Source organism: Pogoniulus pusillus, chromosome 4 (genome assembly GCF_015220805.1).
Source record: "Pogoniulus pusillus isolate bPogPus1 chromosome 4, bPogPus1.pri, whole genome shotgun sequence".
Taxonomy (NCBI): domain Eukaryota; kingdom Metazoa; phylum Chordata; class Aves; order Piciformes; family Lybiidae; genus Pogoniulus; species Pogoniulus pusillus.
This window is the reverse complement of record NC_087267.1, coordinates 18,204,268-18,231,545: the sequence shown is the minus strand read 5'-3', so window position 1 is coordinate 18,231,545 and position 27,278 is coordinate 18,204,268. Positions and strand designations below refer to the sequence as shown.

General features: G+C 46.5%; 1 protein-coding gene across 2 annotated transcripts; it reads left to right on the top strand.

Moving 5' to 3' along the window:
• Positions 1–9,133: 9,133 nt before the first annotated feature.
• CREBL2 (cAMP responsive element binding protein like 2) lies at positions 9,134–27,086 on the top strand. 2 transcript variants are annotated; one of them, XM_064142290.1, is made up of 4 exons: positions 9,134–9,271; positions 18,517–18,714; positions 20,258–20,405; positions 26,436–27,086. In XM_064142290.1, the coding sequence occupies exons 1-4, from the start codon at positions 9,257–9,259 to the stop codon at positions 26,438–26,440; spliced, it is 366 nt and encodes a 121-aa protein (XP_063998360.1). In that variant the 5' UTR covers positions 9,134–9,256; the 3' UTR covers positions 26,441–27,086. The 2 variants fall into 2 exon arrangements, with proteins under 2 accessions (XP_063998360.1, XP_063998361.1); XM_064142291.1 differs by lacking the exon at positions 26,436–27,086 and adding an exon at positions 21,091–22,248.
• The last annotated feature ends 192 nt before the right edge of the window (positions 27,087–27,278 follow it).

The window sequence follows — 27,278 nt, the reverse complement described above, 5'->3', positions numbered from 1 at the left end:
CCAGTGGGAATCAAATGGTGAAACCAGAAATCAGGCAACTGAATCTTGGTAGTATCATACATTTGTGAGTCTCTGTTGTGCCCAGCCAAACTGTGTTTGGAAGGGTGAACTTGTGAGAGATTCAATCTCCAAGTGGAGCAGAGCTGATCAGTATCAAGCTTGCTCTTTCAGTAACATCTCTCTGCAACCAGACACAACAATGCAGTTTCTTCTAGATGTTTGGTTAATGAGAATGTTACTCATACACATAGAGCATGACATTTCCTATTCCTTGTCCATATAGTTTGAGAGTTAAAGGATATAAAAATACTTAGGAATTTGCCACCTGTCTACTGAACACATTAGAGGGGGGAAAGGGTGAGTTGTATTCCACTGAAGAATGCTGTCTGAGGGGATCTGAATAACATCTCTGACACTGTCAGGGGAGAATTTTCCATAGCAGTCTCAACACAGGCTCAGCAATAGGGTCTTTCCTCCCTGATACAGCTAGACATTTAAAGGACATCAAGAAGGATGGGAGGAGGATAGAAGTGAATGATTTCACTGGAAAAGTTTACAGTGCTCTGGACCTGACACTTGATTGAACAAGACAAGTCACTAGGCAGCTAAGTGGTGCAATCACAATGAACATTTACCAAACAGCTGATGATCTGTGCATGGATTCATCACTTCCTTGGTTTATGTTTATACCTGACATTGTAGCAGTTGGCTAGTAAGCAGCTCCTTTGTGTGAGGAACTGGGGATGGGAAAAAACAATCAACAAATCTGTAACAAACACACACACGTCCCCCACATGCACTGCATCTTGTTAAATACCTGTCAGACTGATAGCGAAGGTGCTGGGACTCTGGAATAGGCTGCCCAAGGAGGAGACAACCACAAAATGTTCAACACCAGACTGGATGAGGCCTTGAGCAGCCAAGTCTAATTGAGAGGTGTCCCTGCCTATGGTGGGGAGGTTGGAGTAGATGAGTTCTGAGGTCCCTTCCAAATACAGCCATTCTAGGATTCTCTAGAGTGAAGAAGAGAAGGCTCCAGAAAGACCTAAGAGCAGCCTTCCAGTACCTGAAGGAGACTCCAGGAAGGTTGCAGAGGGACTGTTTGCAAAAGCCTGCAGTGACAGGACAAGGAAAATGGTTTGAAATGAGAGCAGAGCAGATTAAGATTGGATGTGAGGAACATGTTCTTTAGCAGGAGGGTAGTGGAACACTGCAACAGGTTGCCCCTGAAGATATTCAAGGTCAGGCTCGACAGGGCTCTGGGCAATCTGATCTAGATGAGGGTACTCCTGCTTACTGCAGAGGTGTTTGGGCTAGATGACCTTTGGAGGTCCCTTCCAACCCTAACCATTCTGTGATTCTGTCATTATGTGATGCTGTAATTCTATGAATCTGTTCTGTAGCATGACATCAGTTGGTCAAGTGAGATGATCACCGTGGGGTCTGCTCACAGCATCTATAATTAGCTGCTTGCCTGCAAGTTGCAGTGATCTTGAGAAGCAGACTGATGTAAGGGCTTTAAATCAGCCTTTGGAACCACACAGACTAACACCTAAGATGGACACCAACACTACATACCTATGTATGGGCCTCCCCCTGCAGCTTAACCTGGACCTTAAAATCATGGAAAAGGCGTGGAGAAAACTCAACCATGTCCTGTTTGGAAACAGCTCCTTTTGCTACAGGTTTAGTATCCTTGAATTATTTCACAGCATCATTTAGCTCTTTTCTAGAGGTATGCCCCAGGAGACTGAAGCCACTGATGATCCCTTGTGCAGTGATATAGAAGTGAAACCATTCAGGAATGAATAAAGCTTTGATGTATGCTGCTCCTCAGTCTGTCAGAGAACGTGCAGGAAAGGGGCAGAGTGCCACAGAAAGCTTCTGCTGCTTGCAGAACTACCCTGCACAGTCTGACCATGGATGTTTTGTAACTCAAGAAAGCAGAGATGTAAACAGAGTAGCTGTTTTATACAGTTTCCTGAAACTCTGCTGTCAGTCCCCAGTAAAAGTCCCCAATTTGAAGTCCTCATGAGGAATGCTGAAGTAGAAGTTAAAAACAAGGCTGTCTGCTTAAAAAAAAAGGTAGCTTGATTTCAGTGTTTGCCAGTGCTTCACAGAGACTGTTTCCTTCTTCCTTTGATTCAGTCTTGTCTGAAACCTATTTAGCAGTATTGTAACATTTAAAATGAAAAAAAAAAAAAAGAGAGAGAGTCCAGAGTGTGTCTTTTTGGTTTAAAATATGATCCTTTTAAACACCTCCCCCCTAGAGCTTGTATTTTTTTTCTCCTTTTTTTTTTTTTCCCCAACTAGTCACTATTTTCTAATTTTGATCTTCTAGAATCATGGAATCCTAGAATGAATCAGGTTGGAAGGCACCTCAGAGCTCATCTACTCCAATCTCCCCACCATGGGCAGGGACATCCCTCAACTAGACTCGGCTGCTCAAGGACTCCTCCAGCCTTGCCTTGAACATTCCCAGGCAGAAGACATACACAACCTCCCTGGGCAGCCTATTCCAGAGTCTCATCACCCTCACACTGAAAAACTTCTTCCAGTCTAACTCTGTTCTCTCTCAGCTTCAAACCATTCCCCCTTGTCCTGTCTCTAGACACCCTTAGGAAAAGCCCCTCTGCAGCCTTCTTGGAGGATCCCTTCAGGTAATGGAAGGCAGCTCTAAGGTCTTGGAGTCTTCTCTTCTCTAGGCTGAACAACCCCAGCTCTCTCAACCTGTCCTCATATCAGAGGTGTTCTAAGGAAGAATTACTATTTTCTGGTTCTGTGGAAGGGCTTTCTAAAGCTTTGGGGCTTTTGATCAATCCTAGCAATCTTGAATAGAAATTTGAGATCATAATAAATATTCTTTACAGAAAAGGCACATAATAGCCTTTGACCAGGAAACAGAACAATGAAATGGTGTTCTCCAGAGACAGACTCTCTGTGGCCCTGAGTTACCAAGAGAGAGGAAGAGCCCTGGAGCAGGCTTCCCAGAGAGGTTGTAGAGTCTCCTATGGAGATTCTCAAAACCCACCTGGATGTGTTTCTGTGTGACCTGGCTTGGGTGATCCTGCTCTGGCAGGGAGGTGGGATTTGGAGATCTTTAGAGGTCCCTTCCAAATCCTACCATTTTGTGATTCTGTGATTTATGAAAGTGGTTAAAGTCACCATGAAAGTCCTCAGACCCACTTACAGCACATATCCAGCTTGCTGTACGAGTCTGACATTTTGTGCTCAAACTGTGTGGAAACCTTGTTTGTGCCCTTGAACAAGACCATGGTATCAGACTGAGATTAGTAAATGTTTTGAGTGTGAGCAGAGCCCACGACATGGAATCTGGGCCTGGCCAAAACGGTTTCAAAGGATTTTATAGCCTTTTGGAAAGCAAGCAGGGCCAGCTTCAGACAGCAGCTCTTGGCTGGCTCCAGTAGGTATGCATATGCAGGCATATTTGTTGGCGTAGGCCAAAGGGGAGAAGCACGTTGCAAAATATCTTCAGAATAAAAACTGACACTGAGCTGAAGCAGATTTTTAAACCTCTTGAGAGTCAACAGTATGCTTCCCCTCCCCCACCCAAACCAGCTCTGCATAGAGATCAATGTCCACAATTAAAAGCAAAAGACTAATCCTGCTGTAAGCTCACCTCAAGTATTCCATGAATTTCACATGATCCACCCACTTTTCTCTGTACCTCTGCAATTACCATATCAGCATCAATAATTCTCTGTTGTTCAAGTGCCAGATACAACATGGCTCTCACATTCCTGAACGTGGCATTATTGTGCTGCTCTGTTTGTTTGTTGTTTCAGAACAAGACTCAGTTTTCTTCCCTTTCACACCACATTGAACTTTAACCCACTCCTCATCATCTTCTTAACCAGAGATTTGTTTTGCTTTCTGCTCCTCCTTTTTTTAGAGTTAGTTTAAACTCTGCTTGCAATCCATGCTATTCAAATGACATTTTGAATCATTCCTTGTTTTACCCTCTTGTCTTACTTGGACCTATCAATCATATCACAGAATCCTAGAATGGCTCAGGTTGGAAGGGACCTCGGAGACCATTTGCTCTAACCTCCCCACCACGGGCAGGGACACATCTCAAACTAGACCTGGCTGCTCAATGCCTCATCCAACCTGGCCTTCAACACCCCCAGGCAGGAGGCAGCCACAACATCCCTGGGCAGCCTATTCCAGAATCTCACCACCCTCACACTGAAGAACTTCTTCCTAAGATCCAGTCTAACCCTGCTCTCCCTCAGCTTCAAACCATTTCCCCTTATCCTATCTTTAGACACCCTCAGGAAAAGTCCCTCTGCAGCCTTCCTGGAGGATCCCTTTGGTTACTGTAAGGCAGCTCTAAGGTCCCCACAGAGTCTTCTCTTCTCCAGGCTGAACAACCCCAGCTCCCTCAGCCTGTTCTCACAGCAGAGGTGCTCCAGCCCTTGTGTGAATTATATTCTCCCTTCTAATAGCTAGAAAGGATGGAGTAGTTCCCTTCCAACTACACCATAAGCATTTTCATGCAGTATTTTAATTTACAAAAAGTTTACTCCTTCTGCAATATAAAAACTTCATGAGCACTATGTGCTGTTCCTGTGTTTACCAGATCTTTCAGAGCTTCAGCACATAGATATATGTATAGGACACAGAATGGTACATAAATAAGCATTTTTTGTCACTTACCAAGCTGAGTGATGCTGTCAGTACACCAGAGGGACAGGATGGCATCCAGAGGGACCTGGACAAGCTGGAGAGGTGGGCCCAGGTGGACCTCATGAGGTTCAACGAGAGCAAGTGCAGGGTTCCTCACTATCAATACAGACTGGGGGAGGAGGTGATAGAAAGCAGCCCTGGGGAAAAGAACATGGAGGTGCTGATGGATGAGAAGCTGGACATGAGCAGACAGTGTGAGCTTGCAGCCCAAAAGGCAAATCACGTCCTGGGCTGCATCAAAAGCAGCATTGGCAGCAGATCCAGAGAGGTGATTCTGACACTTTGCTCTGGGGAGACCTCAGCTGAGTACTGCGTCCGAGTCTGAAGCCCTCAACACAGGAAGGACATGGACATGATGGAGTAGGTCCAGAGGAGGGCCATGAAAGTGTCAGGAGGCTGGAGCACCTCTGCTATGAGGACAAGCTGAGGGAGCTGGGGTCCTTCAGCCTGGAGAAGAGGAGGCTGGCAGGAGACATAACAGTGGCCTTCCAGTATCTGAAGGGGACTACAAGAAGGATGGAGAGAGACTGTTTGCAAAGGCCTGAGGTGATAGGACAAGGGGCAGTGGCTTCAAAAGAGAGAAGAGCAGATTTAGATTGGATATTAGGAACAAGTTCTTTACTATGAGAGTCATGGAACACTGGAACAGAGGGCCCAGGGAGGTGGGTGGGTCCCCATCCCTGGAGATACTCAAGGTGAGGCTTGACAGGGCTCTGGGCAGACTGATTTAGTGGAGGATATCCCTGCAGACTGCAGGGGGAGTTGGGCTAGATGACCTTCATAGGTCCCTTTCAACCCAGACCATTCTATGATTGTATCATTCTATGATTTTTATGCTTCTAGAAATGCTTCCTGGCTATCATACTAAAGAGTGTGGGCAAACACAGTTTCTTTCTCAGTTGTACAAAAAAAACCCCAGGCATTCAAACAGAGGCTGTTCTCGCACAGTCTCTTCCTCCTAGCAAATGAGTTAGCATCTCTGCTAAAGCAACTGGCATCTAGAAACACTGGGAAACAAACAAGAAAATATCTGAACTGCATCCTTGTTTTCTCCTCCATGAAGGAACGGACCTCAAAGACTCTGAATCTGTGGAGACTCCACAAATGGATGTGTGCTAGTTTGAAGCAGGCTAGAATGTTTTGGTGAGAAGAACTACATTACAAGCTGTGAAAGACACACAATGGTGATGTCTGCTTCACTCACCGTCTCGCTGAGATGTATGGGAAGAAGAAATTGAAACATTAGATAACACTCTCACCATTTTTTTCTCTCACTCTCACTTGGGTTGCTGGCTAAGCAACATCGTACCCTCTAACCTCACCCTTCATTTGGAGCAAGCCACCTTTGCTTCTTAACCTCTTGGCTGAACCTCTATTCTTCCTTAGGACTGGGGTAAGGTTGAGAGGGGCAGGGGGAAGGTGAAGGGGTGGCTGAGAGCCCCTCCTGGGGACTCAGGTTTCTGGGAGGGATGTTGTGTTTCTGTATTACTTTTTCCCTTGTCTATTTCTGTCTATAACTGTATATACTGTAAATATCTGCTTGTATATTGTGCTAGCTGTAAATATAAGCTTCATTCATATTTCCAGAGCTGGCTGAGTCTAGTCTGGGTGATTTCTAAAGTGGGGGGGGGGGGGCAGGGAACACCCAAACCATCACAGGATGGTAGAGCAATTTCAGCAGAATGCTGAACCTTGATATCAACAGGTTGTAAAAAAAATTCTTATTTCAGGTGGGCTTTCAGAGGAACAAATTTCCATTTGCCCAGATTAGAACATTTACAGTTCTAAAGAGAATGAACATCTCTTGGAGATGTGTTGACATCATGTTAAATATGAGCATATGGTCCTAAATCACCCTATGATTTTTATCTCCCTTTTAGTCACACTGACATATGCAATGATATTTACACCATTGCCTCATCACTGAACAAAGTTTGTTTACATACCTCAAAGTCTCTCTGGATCTGAGAAGTGCAACTCTTCTTTTAATAAAGAGAATTCACTTGAGCAGGGAACTGCCAATATTTTGGGTTCAATACAGGGTAGTGTTTCCTTGGTATGCATCACCATGGCTTAGCAATAAACCTGTCAGGACATCTTGTCCATTCCTTTTTCTTTTGCCTTACAGCATCCTGGAGCAGTAAACTCCAAGTGTTTAGCGTTTGCTCTGTGCAGTACTTTCTTCTAGCTGCTAAAATCAGTTTTAAACATCGTGAGCTGGTGTGCACCATGTATCTGCATACATATATATATATATATATATATAAGATGCAATTCCATTCACAACTCTTCTTTCTGACAGACTGCGATTTGCTTTGCATGTTTATATTCAGCCAGAGTGGAAAAGCAGGCTGAAATGTGTATTTTGAGTTGTTCTGTGCTAGAATACCCTCTTCTCCCAGGCAACCAGCAATAGAACAAGGGGACACAGTCTCAAGTTGTGCCAGGGTAGGTATAGGCTGGATGTTAGGAAGAAGTTCTTCACAGAGAGAGTGATTTCCCATTGGAATGGGCTTCCCAGGGAGGTGGTGGAGGCACCGTCCCTGGGGGTCTTCAAGAAAAGCCTGGCTGAGGCACTTAGTGCCATGGTCTAGTTGATTGGATAGGGCTGGGTGCTAGGTTGGACTGGATGATCTTGGAGGTCTCTTCCAACCTGGCTGATTCTATGATTCTCTTAAATGTTTGGGCAGGGAACTTGTGCTTATTGTGGTCAGAAGCTGAGAGCTCTGTTTCTTAAGTGACACAAAGAAGATTGGGTAGTGTGGAGTAATGTAGTGGAAGGAAAAGATGCAGCTGTAACTTTAATTTACTGGTGAGAAGGATTCTGCCCTTTCTGAATCAGCATCAGGGCTCTGCCTAATCTCCTTCCTCCACTCATGTTGCAACAGAGGGTTGCTTAAGTGAGCCATGTTGGCTCTTTGCCACTCAATATTTCCCTTCACCAGGGAAACCCCCAACTGGCTTTTAAAGCCAGCTTTATGGCCTCAGGATAGTGCCAAAGGTGGTATGAGGCACTTCACCACCTTCTTCAAGAATTTGAAGGCAAAGAGGGGGGGAGGAGGCAAATTTGGTGAGCTGATAGAGAGCTATTCCTTCCACTTCCTTAGCTGCTGCTTCTTGTTTATCACACTGGTCGCCCTTGCTTTAAGCTTTTCGTCTGTGTGTTTAATTTCAGGCACAGAGCTGCAAGAACCGACCACATTGGCTTTGGATAGGCAGATAGGCAGCAGCGTGCAAGCTGCCTGCCCTTTAACAACTGAGAAGCACACAAGATTCTAGAAAAGAAAAACAACCACCACCACCAAAGCAGAAAGCTGAGAAAAGTTCTTTGTTTCTGCCACCCAGAAAGCGTATCCCTCCAAGAGGAAGGTCTGTGATTCAGGGGGAAAATCCCATGGCAAAGCCTTTAGCCCGAACAATTGCATGTAAGCGAGGTTAAGTCATGGGAAACTCTTGTGAATAGAGTTGCATGAACAAAGAAGGAACATGCAGCAACATGAAACATGCCTGGCTTCAGCTTTGGCTGCCAGCATCAAAGGCGGGCAGCGCTGACAGGGCTGTTCGCTGGGGGACAGGCCTCTTTTGAGCTAGCAGGGGCCGAATTGCAAGGGACCCAGGAGGGGCATTCGTGCTTTGCATCAAAAGCCTCCAGTGTTAACCTTTTGTGGTCAACGTGAAGAGGGGAAAACAGGTATTTTTCAAAGAATAATTCCTAAAGAGTCTGCTTCTTCGCAGGCAGGGTGGCTTGGGACCTCAGTCCATGGACACCGTGAAGTGTCCAGGAGGCCAAGGAGACTCAATGGCCTGCAGGAGCTCGCAGGGCAAAGCATGGCAGGCAATAGCAGGGAACTGAATTTCGGGGCCGGGGGGTGGGGGTGTGTTGTTTAATTTTAAAGTCATTACACAGCTGCTCAGCTGGCACCTTATCGGTTCTGGAACAGTAAGAGGTTGCTGCCTGACAGAACTGCTGCCCACTAGCTTGGCGGTGAAGGAGGCACTGTCAGTGGCTACATCAGCGGTAGGGAGGATTTGGGTTAAAACAAGCGTTCGAAGTCTAGAGAGCCTGTATGAGAGTCGGATCAGACAGTCTCCCTCACGGCCAAGATACAGGTGAGGGCTGGCGCCCGTCGCAGACCCCCTAAGCCTCCCCGCGGCGCCTTTGCTGGAGGGCAGGGCCGAGGCAAGGCCTCCACAACGCGGCAGTAGACGCCGGCAGCCGTGCGGGCAATGTAGTTCTCCCGCCCGAGAGGGGGGGGGCAATCATCGCGCCGCTGCCCGCCTCTCTCCGCGGGGCCTGCTGGGAGTTGTAGTTTGTCTCGCCTCACAGCTACGGCAGACCAGTGGCGGAGGGCCCGTACGAGACTACTCTTCCCAGCATGCGCCGCTCCGCCGGCCCGCTCCAGCGCAGGGCGGGGCGGGGGGGGCTGTAAACAAACAGGGCGGCGAGTGATGGCGGCGGCGGCGGGCCGCGGCAGCGGCTGCTTTTGAGTGCTCGGTGCCGTCGGCGCGGGGCCGAGGCGGGTCTGGTGCGGGGCCGGCGGCACACATGGATGACAGCAAGGTAAGAAGCTGAGGGGCGCGCCTAGGAGCTGGGGCTGGTTTGTGGCCGAGGGCAGACGGTGAGGTGGTAAGTTGGTGCCGGGAGCTTGGGTAACCTTCCGACCTCTGAACCTGATGGGTATAGGCTCCCAGGGGTGAGCAGTTATGTGATGTAACACACACGCACCCCAAACCCACCCCCCCTTAAAGCCTCGTAGCAGTTACGGGGCAACTGAGTATGAGCTCAGTGCTCCCGATAAAGGCTTTTGATATAAACTGCTCTGAAGCGCCTGGAAGGCCTCTGGCCCTTGCCGGCAGGGAGGAAGAGTTGTCCCCGTCCTTCTCCCTCCGTGCTGCCTGTGGTGAGGCACAGTGCTTGAATGCTGCTTCGTGAGGGTTTTCTCTGAGGATCTAGCTGTGAGCCAGAGTTTGGGTCCAGATCAGTGATTTGGTCGTGTGTGGTGAATCACGTTCCTAGGACACCCTAAATCTCTTGGGTAAATAGGAACTGTACAAGTGCTAAGGTACTGGGGTAGGCGTTTGTGCTGCAGCCCTGTGATGGGTGCTGGTGGTTCTATTCCGTCTGTATCTTACGAGAACAGCACACTGCCCTCTCTGGAGCTAGAGATATTCCATACAATCAGAGCAAAACATCAGAAGATGCACAAGGAGTGTCTCCTCTGCCTACTTGTGCTGGGGTGCCCTTAAAGCACGACCTATGTGGCACATGTGAGGACTGAAAAAATAACTCCTGTGTCCATTCAGTGCCTTGTTTTGCAACTGAAACTCCCTTGAGTTTGGGTATTTCAGCTTACTTCAATAGTGGTTATGGTATTATCATATAGAATAGTTTGGGTTGGAAGGGACCTCCAAAGCTCATCTAGTATAACCCCCATGCAGTCAGCAGAGACATCCTCCACTACAGTCGGTTGCTCACAGCCTTGTCCAGCCTCACACTGAAGATCTTAAGGGACGGGGCCTCAACTACCTACCTGGGCAACTTGTTGCAGTGTTCCACCACCCTCTTGATAAAGAACTTGTTCCTCACTTCCAATCTAAATCTACTCTTCTGTCATTTCAAACCATTGCCCCTTTTCCTGTTACTGCAGGCCTTTGCAGTCAGTCCCTCTGCAGCCTTCTTGGAGGCCCCTTCATGTACTGTCAGGCTGCTCTTAGGTCTGCCTGGAGCCTCCTTGTCTCCAGACTGAACGACCCCAGTTCCTTCAGCCTGTCCTCGTAGCAGAGGTGCTCCACCTCCTGATAATTTTGATGGTCCTCTTCTGGATCTGCTCCCTCAGATTCATGGCATTCCTGCATAGAGGGTTTTAGAGCTAGATGTAGCACTCCAGCTGAGGTCTGAACAGAGCATAGTGGCAGAATCCCTTTTCTGCATCTGCTGTCAGCACTGCTTTTGATACAGCCCAGAATGTGATAGCTCAGCAGATTTTACTCCAGGCAGTAATCTTGGGTGATACTGGGTTGTGGATCCTCATATCTTCTGCAGCTCTTTAGCTGATTTTAGTTAGTAAGTGCCTGCTGCTCTGAAGGACTTCACTGTAATTGTTTTGAAGGGCTGCAGTTAAGGAGGCTGCAAGTTGCCATGAGTGTTTGATGGCTCCATTCAGGAGATCCCATTTCTCCTGGGAGGGTGCTTCCCATTGCTTGTTGTTATGTTAGGATGAGGCAAGCACTATTTATACTTCGTTTTGTAGCCAGTGCTGTCCTACAGCCTGAGCCAGCATGTCCTTAAGACCTTCTGCAAGATGCACTGAGTCACATTCTGCTCCTAACTGTGAGGGCTGGCCTGTCTGATGAGAGGAGGAATTGTCTGGGAATTGAAGTGTGGCTGTGAAATCAATTTCCCTGGAAAAATGGCGACAAGTAAGTTAACATTTGTAGTGGAGTAACCATTCCATAGCTGCAGCTACCCAAGGTCACTGTTTTCTTCCAGTTACATGACATAAGGAATTCAGACCTCACCTGTAATGATTTTTCCTAGTTGTTACTGCACTGTGATTTAGCCTCACGTGGTCTAAGAGAGCATGAGGAAAATTGCTCTTTGTAGCATCCTGTGATGTTCCTTAAAGTGGGAAGGAAGCAGTTAAGAATGTCTGAATGTCAGGTCTGGAAAACTTTGATGTTCCAGTTTTCACACAATTGCAGAAGATTAGGGGTTGGAAGGGATCTCCAAAGATCATCCAGTCCAACTGCACTGCCAGAGCAGGATCACCCAGGGCAGGTCACTTAGGAACACATCTAGGTGGGTTTGGAATGTCTCCACAGAAGGACGCTATATAATCTTGGGAAAGTGGGAAGGTTCTTCTCCTACTCTACCCTGCTGAGACCGTATCTGCAATACTGTGTCCAGTTTGGGGCTCCCCAGTTCAAGAGAGACAGGGATCTGCTGGAGAGAGTCCAGTGGAGGCTAGGAGGATGACTGAGGGACTTAAACATCTCTGCTATAAAGAAAGGCTGAGACACCTGAGGCTGTTTGGTCTGGAGAGGAGAAGGCTGAGAGGGGATCTGATCAATGTCTCTCAATACCTATGGGCCCTGTGCAGAGGGACCTGGGAGTGCTGGTGGATAACAAGTTAACCATGGCACAGCAATATGCCCTTGTGGCCAAGAAAGCCAATGGGATCTTGGGGTGTATTAAGAAGGGTGTGTCCAGCAGATCAAGGGAGGTTCTCCTCCCCCTCTTCTCTGCCCTGGTGAGACCTCCTCTTTAATGCTGCTTTCAGTTTTAGGCTCTCCAGTTTAAGAGAGACGGGGACCTGCTGGAGAGGGTCCAGTGGAGGGCTAGGAGGATGATTAGGGGACTGGAGGGCACTGCCTTATGAGGAGAGGCTGAGTGACCTGGGTCGTTTTAGTCTAGAGTAGACAAGACTGAGAGGGGATCTAGTAAATGTTTATAAATATCTGAGGGCTGGTCAGAAGTGAGGGGACAGCCTCTGCTCACTTGCTACGTGTTGCAGCACAAGAGATTCCACCTCAACACAAGGGGGAACTTCTTTAAGGGACACAGAGCAGTGGAACAGGCTCCCCAGAGAGATTGTGGAATCTCCTTCCCTGGAGACTTTCAAGGCCTGTCTGGATGTGTTCCTCTGTGATCTGTGCTAGATTGTGTGCTCCTGCTCTGGCAGGGGGTTGGACTCGATGATCTCCTTGTGTCCCTTCCAACCCCTAATATCCTGTGATCCTGCGTGCCAAGATGAAGGTGCCAGGCTCTTTGTGCTGGTTCCTAGTGACAGGCCAAGGAGCACCAGGTACAAGCTGGAACACAGAAGGTTCCTCCTCAACATGAGGAGACACTTCTTTATGACAAGGTTGGCAGAACTCTGGAGCAGGCTGCCCAGAGAGATTATGGAGTCTCCTTCTCTGGAGACATTCCAAACCCACCTGGATGGGTTCCCGGATGACCTGCTGTCCCAGTTTGGACCATGAGCTCACCCAGTTCTGGAGAGCAAAATCGACTCTTACCCTTCTCCAGGAGTAAGAATGAGGACACTGTACACTGATTGGAAGTTTAGAGAGAGATTCTGTTTATAAGAGCATACATATATATATATATATATATATATATATATATATATATATAAGGCAATCGGGTAGAATAAGTACAAAATCCACTAGGTCCAAACTGGGCTTCTGGAATCCTCCACCCCTCCCACCCTCAGTCAGCCTGTAAGGTAGGCTGGAACTGCCCCCCACCCCTTCCAAAACTGGGCCTACAAGGCCTTGGTGGCTCAACTCCCTGCTTGCCAGCTTCTTCATGAACCATAAGATAAGAGGAATGTGTGCTGCTCTGAGAGAGAAGAAGTGGAAGCAAGGAAGGGGAGAAGTGCAGTCAAGCACTATCATTTAAGCTGTGATACCAGAAAGGGAATAGAATAACAATATTGCAATATCCTGGGATGGGCTTCTGTGTCTATGGTTTTAAGGGGGATCTAGGACCCCTCACACTACCACACCTACCCTGGGTGATTCTGCTCTGGCAGCAGGATTGGACTGGATGATCACTAGAGGTCACTTCCAACTTGTGCCATTCTGTGATATACATTGAGAGGCAGGGGAATTGTACTAGGATAAGAATCCTACACCTGAACATTGATGCCAGGCAAGAATGATTGTATGGTCGAAGTACTGTATTAAGAAGGGGATTCTGTTTGTCTGTCTTCTGAAGTCTAAGTGAGCTGAAGTAGGAGTTTGGTCAGATTTTGGACAAATCTATGTCATTAGTAGTACTGCTGTGACCAATTTTTGGGTCTTGACTGCATATGTCTCCCTGGGAACAAACCCTAACCCCTCCTGCTGCATGCTAAAAGATCATATCCCTTTATAAATTCTGGAGAAATACAAAGGGAATTAAAAAAGTTTGCTTGCTTGTTTTTTCTTGGTCTGCTGCCACGTTCAGCATCAACTAGCACTTCTGTTTTGTCTCCTTTCTGCTGCCACGTTCAACATCAGCCAGCACTTCTGTTTTGTCTCCTTTCTGTCACATCAGCATAGCAAATCAATAGGCAAATGGGGAGATGTCAGATGATGGCAAAGGTTTTATCAGGCTTTTTTTTTTCCTCCTCCATCTGAATTGTTTAGAATTATGGCAGAAGCATCTAAATACTGGTGAGGAAAAACTGCTAAGGGTGCAGGGTGTGGTTAAATCACTTACTGCAGAATCACAGAATATTAGAGGTTGGAAGGAACTTCCAGAGATCATAGAGTCCAACCCCCCTTGCCAAGGCAGGATCAGCTAGGGTAGTCCATGTGGGGTGGCACCTAACTATATAATGACCTGCAGTTCAGAAGCCATGGAAATGGCACAAGTCTTTCAAAGTGGTGTGAAGGCAGAATATTAGTCTCACTGCACTGCTTTAAAGTCAGAGTTAAAAGAGAAGGAAGTTTTTTGGTTTTTTAATAGTCCTGGTGGTTAGAGCATTGGCAGGCTGTGATGCAAGAGATACAAGCCTTTTTCCTGCCATAAGAGAGCTTGTGTGCAGGGTTGCTGCAGTAGAAAAGACACTGGGGCAGAGAAAGCAATGAATCCACCCAACTGTAGAAAGCTCCTTAAGAGTGACTAAAGGGAAAGCAGTAGATTGAAAGTGCTGGATCCAGGATGCATTTGAATGTGTAAAGACTCACGTCCAGTGTCCGACTACCTTATGGACTGCAAAGTGCCTTTAGCTGAGTTGTGTCTACATCTTCAGTGCCATTCATAAAAATCTGCCTTTAAACTCAAGTTTGTACAAGCTCACTCAATAATCTCCTAGCATAAAGATCTTCTCTCCCTTCCCTTTGCATGTTTTCTGTGTTGGGGTGACCTGTACTTTAAAAAGGCATCAGCTGTATCTAAACATGCAAGATGCTTAAAAATAACAGATACTTAGAAAAAATATTTTGTGAGATTGTCCTGGTGAATGTGAGCCTACAGTGTGCACTTACACCTCAGAGCCAGTGGCATCTTGAGCCACATCAAAAGCAGTGTGGCCAGAGGTGGAGAGAGGGAATTCTGCCACTTTAATGCTCTGGTGAGACTTTGCCCGCAGTGCTGCGTCTAGAGCCCTCAACACAGGAGGGACATGGACCTGATGGAGTGGGTCCAGAGGAGGGCCACAAAACTTGACAGGGGGATGGGGCAGATCGCTATGAGGGCAAGCTGAAGGAACTGGGGTTGTTTGGACTGGAGAAGAGGAGGCTCCAGGCAGACCTAAGAGCAGCCTGACTACCTGAAGGGGAAGCCAAGAAGGCTGCAGAGGGACTGTTTGCAAAGGCCTGCAGTGACAGGACAAGGGGCAATGGTTTGAAATGACAGAAGAGTAGATTTAGATTGGATGCAAGGAACAAGTTCTTTAACAGGAGGGTGGTGGAACACTGCAGCAGGTCGTCCAGGTAGGTAGTTGAGGCCTCATCCCTGGAGATCTTCAATGTGAGGCTGGACAAGGCTGCGAGCAACATGTTGTAGTGGAGCATGTTCCTGCTGACTGCATGGGGGTTGGACTAGATGAGCTTTGGAGGTCACTTCCAACCCATTCTACAATCGTAGTGTTGGATGGTTTTAACCTATGTGAAGCTGTGCTGCCTTGCAATCACTTCTTGTTGCCATTTCCTGCCCAGGATGCTGGCTGTACAAAAGGTCAGGTGATATTTGCCAGCAGCTTTAATTCACTGGTTATGAGAAACAGCATGGTAGCAACTACTCACCTGCCTCATGTTCTGGTGAAAGGGCACGGCTGAGACATCCTCTTGTGCAGAACTAAGACTCAGATTATTTTGTTGTTCATTCAGAATACTGGGACTCACACCTTGAGTGCTAGCTCATGCTTCTTGAGAGTCAGAAGTGAGAATGTAAAGGTGTTGTGTTTTTTTTTTAAAGAGGGCTGGAGTGTGTGTCTCTACCAGACCTTACCTAGATCATTAATTCAAAGATTTAAACTACTTTTTATTGGCACACAAAAGTCTCAGGTGCTGAAAGTCTTTGAGAATGGAAATACTGTGGCCATTGTGTATAATGCAATGCCCAGAAATGTTTGAAGTGCAAGTAAGAATAGCAAGCAAACAGAGAGTACCTACTTTGTACATTGACCTCCTGCTGGGCTAGGAGTAGGAGTCACACCAAAATTAAACCTGAGTGTGGTTCCATCAGAGGACAGAGCTGTACTTGGCATGCCTGAAAGGGGGCATACACCTTGCTTTCCTTGAAACTTCTTCCAGTGTCAAGTAGAGATCCTTGGGGATCTGTACTGGGTTCAGGGCTGTTTAACATCTTTGTCAGTAGCATGGACAGTGCAATCAAGTGCACCTTCAGCAGGTTTGCAGATGACACCAAGCTGTGTGGCATGCTGGACTCACCTGAGGGCAGGGATCCATTCAGAAGGGTCTCGATGGGCTTGAGAAGTGTGCCAGTGTCAACTGCATGAGGTCCTGTAGCTGGGTGGGGCCAATCTCAGGCACTTCTCCAGGCTGGCTGCGGAGTGAATCAGAATGGTCTGGATTGGAAGAGGCCTCCAGAGGTCATCTTTGCTGGTTGAAGTATCTGAACTAAAGATCTTAAGGTGAACTCCACTTTGTGGGAGTCGAATGGATTATTCAGTAACTTAACTGAATTGAGCAGTTCGGATGGAAAGGTTCTGGTTTGATTGAGCCATTCTTGGCCCAATTCTTGGCCATTCTGAATGCATTGTGCTTCTTTCATTATCTCTAGACCTCCTTTAGGTACTTTGTTTCTCTATTTGCTTATGGTGGGCAGTTATTACTGAATAAATTAGTTGAGGCAGTATAGAGAGGGTAGAATTCTGTTGGCATGTGATCGTTGACTCACTTGCCAAAGAAAGAATGGCCTCAATTGTATAATCTTGATGATTTTTTTTCTCCCTTTGTTCTAGCACATCAAGTCACTCTGTCATTGTTTTTATTGCAGACAGCTAAGCTTGTAGAAAAAGTGACTTCTTTGAATGCCAAAGCTGGCTTATTTTATAGCATCACACCATGCTATAAAAAAAAATGCTTTTTTTTCATCATCAACTCTGTTTCAGGCCCCACCTATTGAGAAAAAAATTACTTCTGTATGCAGTATGGTGAAGCACTAAGCCAGGAGTTAAATTCTTCTGTGTAGGAGTGTATGTGTTAGGTGTTTCTCCACACCCCCTTCATTCAAGCAGTATGATCACAATGCAAATAAAGGGGAGAAAAACTGATTTCAGAGGGGTGTGTGGCTGAGGTAATGCTTCCAGATGATGCTACCTGATGGCCAGGGTACTGTTTCAGGCCACGTTTAAGACTTTCTTCTCCTGTGCTCTGGTGGTAAGAGTAAAATGTTTGGGTGGGAAAGCATAGAGTAAACACTGAGGAAATTAGTCCTTTTGTTCATTTGTTTTATCTGTAGCAAAAGAAGCTTTTAGGCCTGTTTAAAAACAAAACACATACCCCAAAAACTCTTTTCAACCCAAAAACCCAACAAGCAAACAAACAAAACCCAAAAGAACACAATGAACCAAAAAAAGAAAAGGCCAAAACAAAAAACTCAAAACACAAAGAGGGGAAAATTATTGCAAAATCTGCACTCCATAACTAGGAGGTTATGTTTCTGTAAGGGAAATGTGGCTGTGTGATAAAGTATTGAAGGCAAGCATAGCTAGAGTGGTTATGTACAACTAGAGTGGAGGCAGCAGGAGTAGGACTCAGGGTAACTGAGTTCCCTGCTGAGTAAAAACCCTCAGAAAATCCCTTTTGAAAGAAATTGAGGAAGCTCAGGTGGCTGGTGAGTAATTCTGACAAGTTTCATCTTTAGAGTAGGCTGGAACGGTGGTGACATCATTGGAGCAAAACTAAGTTTTGGATTCTCTTGGGATAAGTAATTTGATTATTTGTTTTCTTCCATATTAAATTGTTCCACTTCATAATATAACATTTCTAGAGCTGGCAAGGTTTAGGGGTTGTTGGTAATATTAAAACAGTTTCACTGCAAGTTGACTATATCTGACTTCTCACGTGCCAGATGTCCTCCTGGTTATCTGAAATAGTGTGTCTGCCTCTGCCCCACCCAGTACAAGAGAGGAATGGGGCTGCTGGAGAGGGCCCAACAAAAGGCCACTAAGATGGTGAAGGAACCGGAGCATCTCTCGTATGAAGAAAGGCTGAGAAGGCCAGGGGAAGGAAGAGAAAGCTCAGGAGATCTCATCAGTGTGTACACATGCTGGAAGTCGTGGGGTATGGAAGACTAGGACAGGCTCTCTTTAGTGGCACCCAGTGCCAGGACCAGAGTTGATGGATACAAACCAAAATACAGGAGGCTCCCTTTGAACACTGGGAACTGCTTTTGATTGTGAGGGTGACTGAGCACTGGCAGAAGTTGATCAGAAGGCTTCTGGAATCTCCCTCCTTGGAGATATTCACAAGCCACCTGGGCATGGTCCTGGGCATCTACTTCTAGGTGGCGCTGCTTGAGCAGAGGCATTGGACCAGATGACCTCCAGAGGCCTCTGCCAACCTCAGCCATTCTGTGAAACTCCTTCAAATCACAGAATTAATCAGGTTGATAGCATTTCCAATAGGACTGCTTAAGCACTGGCCTCACTGTGAAGTTCTGTCTCTCCCTTTTTGTGTTTATGTAATTGCTGAAAACTTCAGACTGCAGCTCCCTTATTTCCTCTTGCTCCAGAAGCAGTGAAAGTGTGTGCAAGATTTTCTACTGGAGACACTCATCAGGCACAGTGGCATGGTTACAGCATTACCTGTGCAGAGCAGGGTCTTAACTGCACTCTTCTCTTTCAGGTGGTTGGAGGTAAGGTAAAGAAACCAGGCAAGCGAGGTCGCAAACCAGCCAAAATAGACTTGAAGGCAAAACTTGAAAGAAGTCGTCAGAGTGCGAGAGAGTGCAGAGCCAGAAAGAAGCTGAGGTACCAGTACCTGGAAGAGCTGGTTTCAAGCAGAGAGCGAGCCATCTGTGCTCTCAGAGAAGAGCTTGAAATGGTAAGCAACCAGCACTGATCCTATCCCTTCCAGTACCTGAAGGGGCTACAGGAGAGCTGAGAAGGGACTTCTGACAAGGGCTTGTAGCGATAAGGTGAGAGGCAGTGACTTAGAGGTGGAAGAGGGGAGTTTGAGACTGGAGATTAGGAAGAAGTTCTTTGCAGTGAAGGTGGCGAGACACTGGAACAGGTTGCCCAGGGAAGTTGTGGATGCCTCCTCCCTGGAGGTGTTCATAGCCAGGTTGAGTGGGCCCTTGAGCAACCTGATGTAGTGAGAGGTGTCCCCGCCCATGGCACGGGGGTTGGAACTAGATGATCTTTAAAGTCCCTTCCAACCCAAGCCACTCCATGATTCTGTGATTATTTGGGATCTCTCTTTGTGGGCATTTGTTCTTGAAATGACTGTGAATGAGAGTGGGATTTTGCTAGCCATAAGGTATCAAAACATCAGTAACAGATGACCTCAGCTATTTGCCTACATTGCCTGTGTTGATCATGAACCTCATGGTGCCAGTTATCTGCTGATTTTTGAACTGGAAGCAAGGAAAGCATCATTGCATTGAGCAATGGGAAACTTGGGAAAGTTTGTGTTGGAAAACCTCTGACAGAGGTAGAAGGAGATAGAGGATGGAAAGCGATGTGTTAAAGTAGATGGGACTTGATCTTGAAGGTCTTTTCCAACATGGTTAATTCTATGATTCTCTGAATATCAAGGAGGAAAATTATTCACAGTGTGTCACTGCTTCACACAGAGCTTTGTTTCTGCTAGAGAGGGTAATTCCTGCAGCATAGTCTGTGTAGATAGTTGCACAGCACATGTAGGTGTGTTCCAGCACATGTAGGATGGGTGTCTTGGCCAAGTAAGTTACATTAACTGAAGAGAATGTTTCATGGGGAAGTGCAGGCTCAGCTCCTCAGGGATACTGAGATGCATTAAAAATTCACTGGAGCTCAGGATATTTCCTTGACCTTGCATTAAGTTTGTTGGAATAGGCAGGGCTGATGGCCACAGGTGAGTAGGCATGCTAGTTTGAAGCAAGCTAGAATGCTTTGTTGAGAAGAAGGGTTGGGATAGAGTGGGAAGTCAGGCAGGTTTTCCAGTGTGCTTTAGGGTTTGCCAGTGAAGAATGAGGGAACTAGGAGTAAGACACATGTGCTGTAACCATGCCTTGCATAATCAGAGAGACCTCTTAACAGGCAGTCGTGTGAAATGTTTGGTTTTAACAGGCCATGAACTGGAACGGAGTTCTGGCATGCCAGCAGCAAGCACTGCACAAAGTGTTCCATCCTGTTTAATAATTACAGCATTGTGTCTGCTGCTGCTGAGCAGCACTTAAGTGACTGAAACAGGATTTGCTAAGGACAGGTATGCCACTACAGGCATGTGCTTGGCTCATTAGTGCTCTTGCAGCTCTGTAAGAAGCTTCACCCAGTAAAACTCAAACCTTAAATAAGTCTAGGTGAAGGCAAAGATTACAGCTGTGTTTTGTCTGCTGGTGTGCTCCTGGCAGTTGGCTGATGCTTGATGTCTTTGCATATTGCAGTACAAGCAGTGGTGCATGGCGATGGACCAAGGGAAAATCCCCTCTGAAATAAAAGCCCTGCTGACTGGAGAGGAGCAAAGCAAAACACAGCAGAACTCAACCAAACTTGTGAAGACTGGAAAGACAGAAGCAAACAGCAGCAATCCCTGTAAGTATCCAGCCTGTGATTAATTCATATTTTGTTACATCTATTGTGGTGTAGGAGGATGGCTGTGCTGTAGCAAGCAGCATAAGGATGTGCTTTTGGGCACAAATGGTTGATTGAAGCAAAGAGCTCAGTGGGTGGTACAAAGACTCTGTGTAGTGTTTACATGCAGAGCTCAGAAATTACACTAGCTAGGAAGCTGGGCAGTTAGTTTAAAGGAAGACTCAGCCTTTGTGTTTCCCCAAGGCCTGCGGAGGCCTGCGAAGATGCCAGAGCTTCATCTTTTACCATGTTCTGGTAAATGGAGCACAGAACACAGACCTGGATTTTAAAAACTCCATCAAGAAAACATTTTTCTAGCTGCAAGCATTCAAAAGGGAATGGACTCAGAGATTGCTGTGCAGTTTTCTTTCTGCCTCACTTGTGCTTGCCCAGGGAATGAAATGACTGAATGTGGGGACTGAAAGAGGAAAAGGTTGTGTGATGTGAAGTCTGTGCAAGGGAACAGAGTTCAGTGTAGCACAGGCAGTTCTCTGTCTAACGTTGTCTAATTCTATAGTATTTCATGCTAAATGACACTTCAAGGTTTGTAAGAAGAGGAATGGGTAGCTTTTGTGTTTCTTCAGAAACCACATGAACCCCACGTTTGTCAGTGTAACAACCTTCCCCCGTGGTGCATCCTTCACAGGAGGCCAGTGCAGAACCTTTGGTGCTGCAGCAGTGCTAACTTGGTAGCTAGCAGAAGCATGCTGTGATGGGAGAAGTGGATGCACCCCGAGATGCAGGGTGAAGGATTCCCCTTCTGCTGCCTTCACTTTGTTCCTGCCCACGTGAATCTCTTTGACTGTGGTGTTCCTAAGCCTGCATGGAGTGGGGCTTTTGAAGTAATAGGCATTTGTGTAAGGGGAGTCTTGTTCTTCCTTTCTCTACATCACCCTCCCCATATACAGGTAGGGCAATTTCTGGGCATTCTTGAGAAGAGATGTGGGCTACTTTTGTGTCAGAGCCCAGAATGAGACTGGCATTGTGCCTAGTAGTTTGGTTTGTAACCTTTGTGGGAGTCTGAGAGGTGCTGTGAAATGTAAAAGCAAGAGGAGGATCTAGTAATGGCTTTGCTAAGGCTGAATGAAGAACTGTGGATGAAGGAGAAGGAGCCTGATCAAAAGCTTTCAGTAAGCATGTAATGGTAACCTGAATAAAGATGTTGCTCTCAGAATCTTTTTCTAATGCAGTATGGGTTTGATATTATTGGGACCCTCAAAAAGAAGTACTAGATCTACTCAGGACTTTGCCCATACTTCTTTCACAGGATGCATTTCTCACCCCCCCATACTCTCAGTAAGGGAGTCAAAGCCTGTCTTTCCACATTGCTTCAAGCAGTGGAACAACCTCTGTCTCCTACCCCTTGTGCCCTGCTATATTTCTGTATCTACCTACACTTTGGGCCCTTTCTAGGCTGCAGCTTCACCTGAATCCTGCTGTGCTATGGTTTCTCGGCCAAAAAGAATGCCAAGAACTGGTAGCAAGGAAAAATAAGCTGCACTGATTTGGTTTTCTGATGCAAACTGATGGCAAAAGTCTTGTGAGCTGATTTCCTCATCCTAGCTATTGACAGGTAACTCCCCGCTTTCCTTTAGACTGCTTTTTCTCCTGTATGAGCTTTTCTGCCTTGATCTGATCAATGTGGAGAATGGAGCTCTCCAGATTTTCAGCAGAGGTTTAGCTTGCTCACTCTGTGACAGTGTCTGCCTTTGTGTGTTGTGAAATGCATGGAACTTTTTTTTTTTTACTCTTATGTTTTCTTTTTTGTTTCATAGAATAAATATTATAATGAATGGCTTCACTAGACTGAATGTCGCCTTCTTTTTGTTGGACTAATTGGGCCTGTTGAGCGTTCTCTCAGCTCAGGATTAATGGGAAGCAGTGAGAATAATGAAGTGCTGTATTCCAGTGTCCAACACAGCTGTTTTCAGAATGCCATTCTGAGCACTCATATTAGTCCTTGGGGCATGATTTGAAGTTTATTCTTTAGACCCTCCACACACATACTTATTTAGCAAATGCTAGAAGTGGAATCAGAGAATCATTCAGGTTGGCAAAGACCCTTGAGGTCATCAGGTCCAGCCATGAACCCTACTCTGCCAAGGTCACCAATAAACTATGGTGCTAAGTACCACATCTAAACAACCTTTAAACACATCCAGGGATGGTGACTTCATCTTCCTGGGCAGGCTATTGCAGTGCTTGGCCATTCTTGGAGTAAAAAATTTTGTCCTAATGTCCAGCCTAAATCTCCCCTGGTGCAGCTTGAGGCTATTCCTTCTTGTTCTGTCACTGATTCCCAGTGGGAAGAGACTAGCACCAGCCTCCCTCTGTCCTTTCAGGCAGCTGTAGAGGGCCATGAGGTCTCCCCTCAGCCTCCACTTCCTCACACTAAACAGTCCCAATTCCCTCAAACCCCTCTTTGTCAGACTCCTCCTCCAGGCTCTTCCCCACCTTAGCTGCTCCTCTTTGCACCTATTCCAACCCCTTGATGTCTTTCTTGTACGAAAGTGCCCAAAACTGCATCCAGCACTCAAGGGATAGTCTCACTAGTGCCATGTACAGTGACAATCCCTGCTCTACTTCTGCTGGTCACATCATTGCTGATCCAAGCCAGGATGCCGTTGGCTTTCTGTGTCACTGCTGTCTCATGTTCAGCCATTCGTTGATCAGCACCATAGGTCTCTTTCTGCCAGACACCTTTCCAGCCACTCTGCCTCAAGCCTGTAGCATTGCCTGGGGTTATTGTGGCCCAAGTGCAGGATGCAGCACTTGGCCTTGTTGAAGTTCATCCCACTGACCTTAGCCCACTGATCCAATCTGTCTGTAGAGGCCCCTACCCTCAAACTGCATGGACATGGAAAACTGTTATGAAAGATGAAGTAACGTCGAGGCAGAGTTGGGAAGGGTGTGACAATCATGTCCTCACAGACCTGGTATGTTAAGCTCTGAGCTGCAGTTTGTTCTGAAAGACAGCCACAAAGCCAGCCTGTAAGTGTTGGGATTTTTTGTCTGCTGAGTGCTTGCCTGTCATTTTTTCTGGATTCACAGACACTGAAGGGGAAAAAACCTACCCCTTGGCTAGATGTCCAGAATTATATGAACAAATTGGATTTTGTAAGGTGATCATGCCAGAAGTGTAGTGCATTATTTTTTATTAGAATAGCACATTCTAGTTTCAAATGTAAAGTATCTATTGTGGTTCATGGTATTTCAAATGCTATCTGTGTGCTTCAGTGTCTTATTTAATCAAGGACACAGAAAACATGCAGGGGGGTTATGGTTTGCGTGACCAGAACAGCTCCACTCAGTTTTGATCTCTCCAGCCAGCAGTGTCCTCAAGCAGCCCAGAAGGCAGCCCTGTGATGGACTGCATCCGGAGGAGGGTAAGCAGCAGAGCAGGAAAGGGGATTCTGCCCCTTTACTCTTCTCTGCTGAGACCTCACCTCCAGTCTTGCATCCAGGTCTGGTGTCCCCAGCATAAGGAGGACACACCTGGTGGAGAGAGTCTGGAGGAGGCCAAGAACTGCAACACCTCTGCCATGAGGATAGGCTGAGTGAGCTGGGGTTATACTCTTAGCACCACATCTCTGCCTCTTTTAGACACCTCCAGGGATGGGGATTCAACCACAGCATCACAGAAGGTTAGGGGCTGGAAGGGACTTTGACAGATCATCTAGTCCAACACCCCTGTCAGAGCAGGATGACCTACACCAGATCACACTGGAATGCATTCATTAAGGTCTTTATCTCCAGAGAGGGAGAATCCACAACTCCCTTGGGCAGCCTGTTCCAGTGTTCCATCACCCTCACAGTGAAAAAACTTTCTCATGTTTACATAGAATTTCCTGTGCCTCAACTTCCTCCTGTTGCCCCTTGTCCTGTCATTGGACATCACCAAGAGAGCCTGGCTCCATCCTCTTGACACTTGCCTTTTTCATATTTATAAACATGAATGAGGTCACATCTCAGTCTCCTCCTCTCCCAGCTAAAAAGCCACAGTTTCCGCAGCCTCTCTTTGTAATGATGATGTTCCATTCCCTTAATCATTTTTATGTCTCCATTCTGGACTCTTTCAAACAGTTCCCTGAGGTTCTTCTTGAACTGAGGAGCCCAGAACTGGACACTATATTCCAGATGAGACCTCACCAGGGCAGAGTAGAGGAGGAGGAGAACCTCTTTCCACTTACCAAGCACAGCCATTCTAATGCACCCCAGGATTGTATTCACCTTGGCCACCAGAGCACATTGTTGGCTCATGGTCAATCTTCCATCAGCCAGAAACCCCAGGTCCCTCTCCCCTTCCCTGCTCTCTAACAGGTCAATGCCCAACCTATACTGACACATGGGGTTGTTCTTTCCCAGGTGCAAGACTCTACACTTGCCCTTGTTGAACTTCATTCAGTTTCTCCAGCCTGTCTGAGTCTCGCTGAATGGCAGCACCAGCCCTCTGGTCTGTCAGCCACTGCACCCAGTTTTGTGTCTCAGCAAACTTGCTGGCAGTGCTCTCTGTTCCCTCATCCAGGTCATTGATGAATATATTGAATAGTACTGGTTCCAAGACTGACCCCTGAGGGACCCCGCTAGCTACAGGCCTCCAACTAGAGACTGTTCCAGTGACCACCTCCCTAGGCAGCCAGTTCCAGTTTTTGTGAATCCTTTCAGTGAAGATGCTTCTTCTCATAGCCAACCTAAACCTGTCCTGACACAACTTGAGGCCATTTTCTCTTGTCCTGTCACTTTTTGCTAGGGCAAAGAGACAAACATCCGCCTTGCTATAACCTCCCTTTAGGTAGCTGTAGAGAATGCTAAGGTCTTCCCTCAGGTTCCTTTTCTCCAGAGAGGTGCAGCCTTCCACCCATTTATCCTGCAGTGAGTATGTGCAGCTAGTTCACTCTCACAAATATTGGAAAGGAAATAATCCTGGAAATGCTTCATTTTCCCACTTGCCATGGAAGTCTAATGGTCATCTAGAATTACTTGCTGAGGTGGGTATCTCTTGGAAACTATCCACAGTCCTCAAGAAAGTCTGTAATATTTGGTGTTTACAGCACTTGAACTCTGTTACAGAAAGGTATAAAACAGGAAGGACTTGGACCTGATGGAGCAGGGTCCAGAGTAAGGCCATGAAAATGATCAAGGGGCTGGAGAACCACTACTGCAGTGACAGGCTGAGGGAGTTGGGATTGTTCAGCCTGGAGAAGAGAAGGCTTCAGGGATACCTAATAATGACATGAAGTGGGCTTCAAGAAGGCTGCAGAGGGACTGTTTGCAAAGGCTTGCAATGACAGGATGAGAGCAGTGGTTTGAAATGAGAGAAGAAGGGATTTAGATTGGATGTGAGGAACAAGTTCTTTAGCAGAGGATGCTGGAACACTCAACAGGTTGCCTAGAGAGGTAGTTGAGGTCCCATCCTTGGAGATCTTCAAGGTGAGGCTTGCCAAGTCTTTGAGCAACCTGTTCTAGTGGTGATGGCAGTGATGTTGGACTAGATGACCTTAGGAGGTCCCTTCCAACCCAAACCATCTGATGGTAATGGAGGTGAGGTAGGGCTGAACCTGGATGGTGCCGCTGGAGTTAAGCAGTGCACAGTCAGCTTTGCTGACCCTTTAGGAGAAGGAACCACAAAGTTTTACAGGACAGTGAAAACCTCCTGAGGAAAACATGCAAGGAGTCTTGGTTTTTATGATCTGTTTGTATGCTTTGTACAGAAAACCCTAAGCAATGAAGTCACTCCACTGTCCATTTTGTAATGACATGCAAAAAACCCATCAGCCTGCTTTCATAGTCTAATAATGAGTGTTTGCCAAGGAATCTGTGCTCTGGGAAGTGCTTTTCAGAAGGCTCATAACTTACATCAGAGGTGTTTGGGGTTCAGATACATTTCAAAAAGCTTTTCTCTTTCCTGACAGCTGGAACCTGCCTAGATCTGTGAGAATGCCTGTGACTCAGTTGCTTTTTCCTTTGTGTTGTCCCCTTTAACATCTGTAGGGTGAAGATTGAATCTACGTCACTAACTCATCTGGTTCTCCCTGTCACGCCATGAAGAGATGGAGAAGATTTGCTATCAGAGTTCCATTTACTGCTTCCCAAGAAATTCTGTCTGTAGCCAGCTACAAAACTGCTGTTAGCATAAGGACCAAAATTTTGAGACTAGTCTAAAGAGGCAGAGAAATCAGAGGAAAAGCTGAAGTAAGAACCCTAGTCTTTCTCATTACGCTATAGTGTCTCCTGATGTAGATACACCTGCTGTGGGTAACCTTTGGGAGTGTCCTGCTCTTTGTGCCACTGAGCATTCATTTCTCTGTAAGATTATGGCAGGAGCTGAGTTTCTTTTATGACTGTTGTGGATTTCTATGACAAAAGAGGAGCTTCTAATCTGCAGGAAAATCTGAGCTGTCTCACTTGAGTGGACTGAAACCCAACTGCCCCTGTACTTACAGAATTACAGATGGGGAGTTTTAGTGTCAGTTTTAGCCGTTGCCTTGAGTAGATTTGGTTGCTTGATATTATTTATGCTGTTGTTTGTATTTTCTTGGCCTTAAATTGTAGCTAGAAAACACTGTCATTGTTCATCCAATGATTCTCAGCAACACTTCGTTAAAAGTAAATAAATATTAAAAAATCAACCTCCCTAAACAACTGACTTCCAGTTTCTTTGTTTTCCTTCCTTAAAAAGCACGTAGGAGGTGGAAGCTTTGCTTCCCTAATTAGTGCAAGATTAGCCCTGCTGTTCTGTATGTGTGTCTGCAAGTCACAACTGGCTTAATCAGTGCTGATGCTGCATTCTGCTGGTAGCATAGCTCCTGCTATGAGGACCAAGGGCCAGCATCC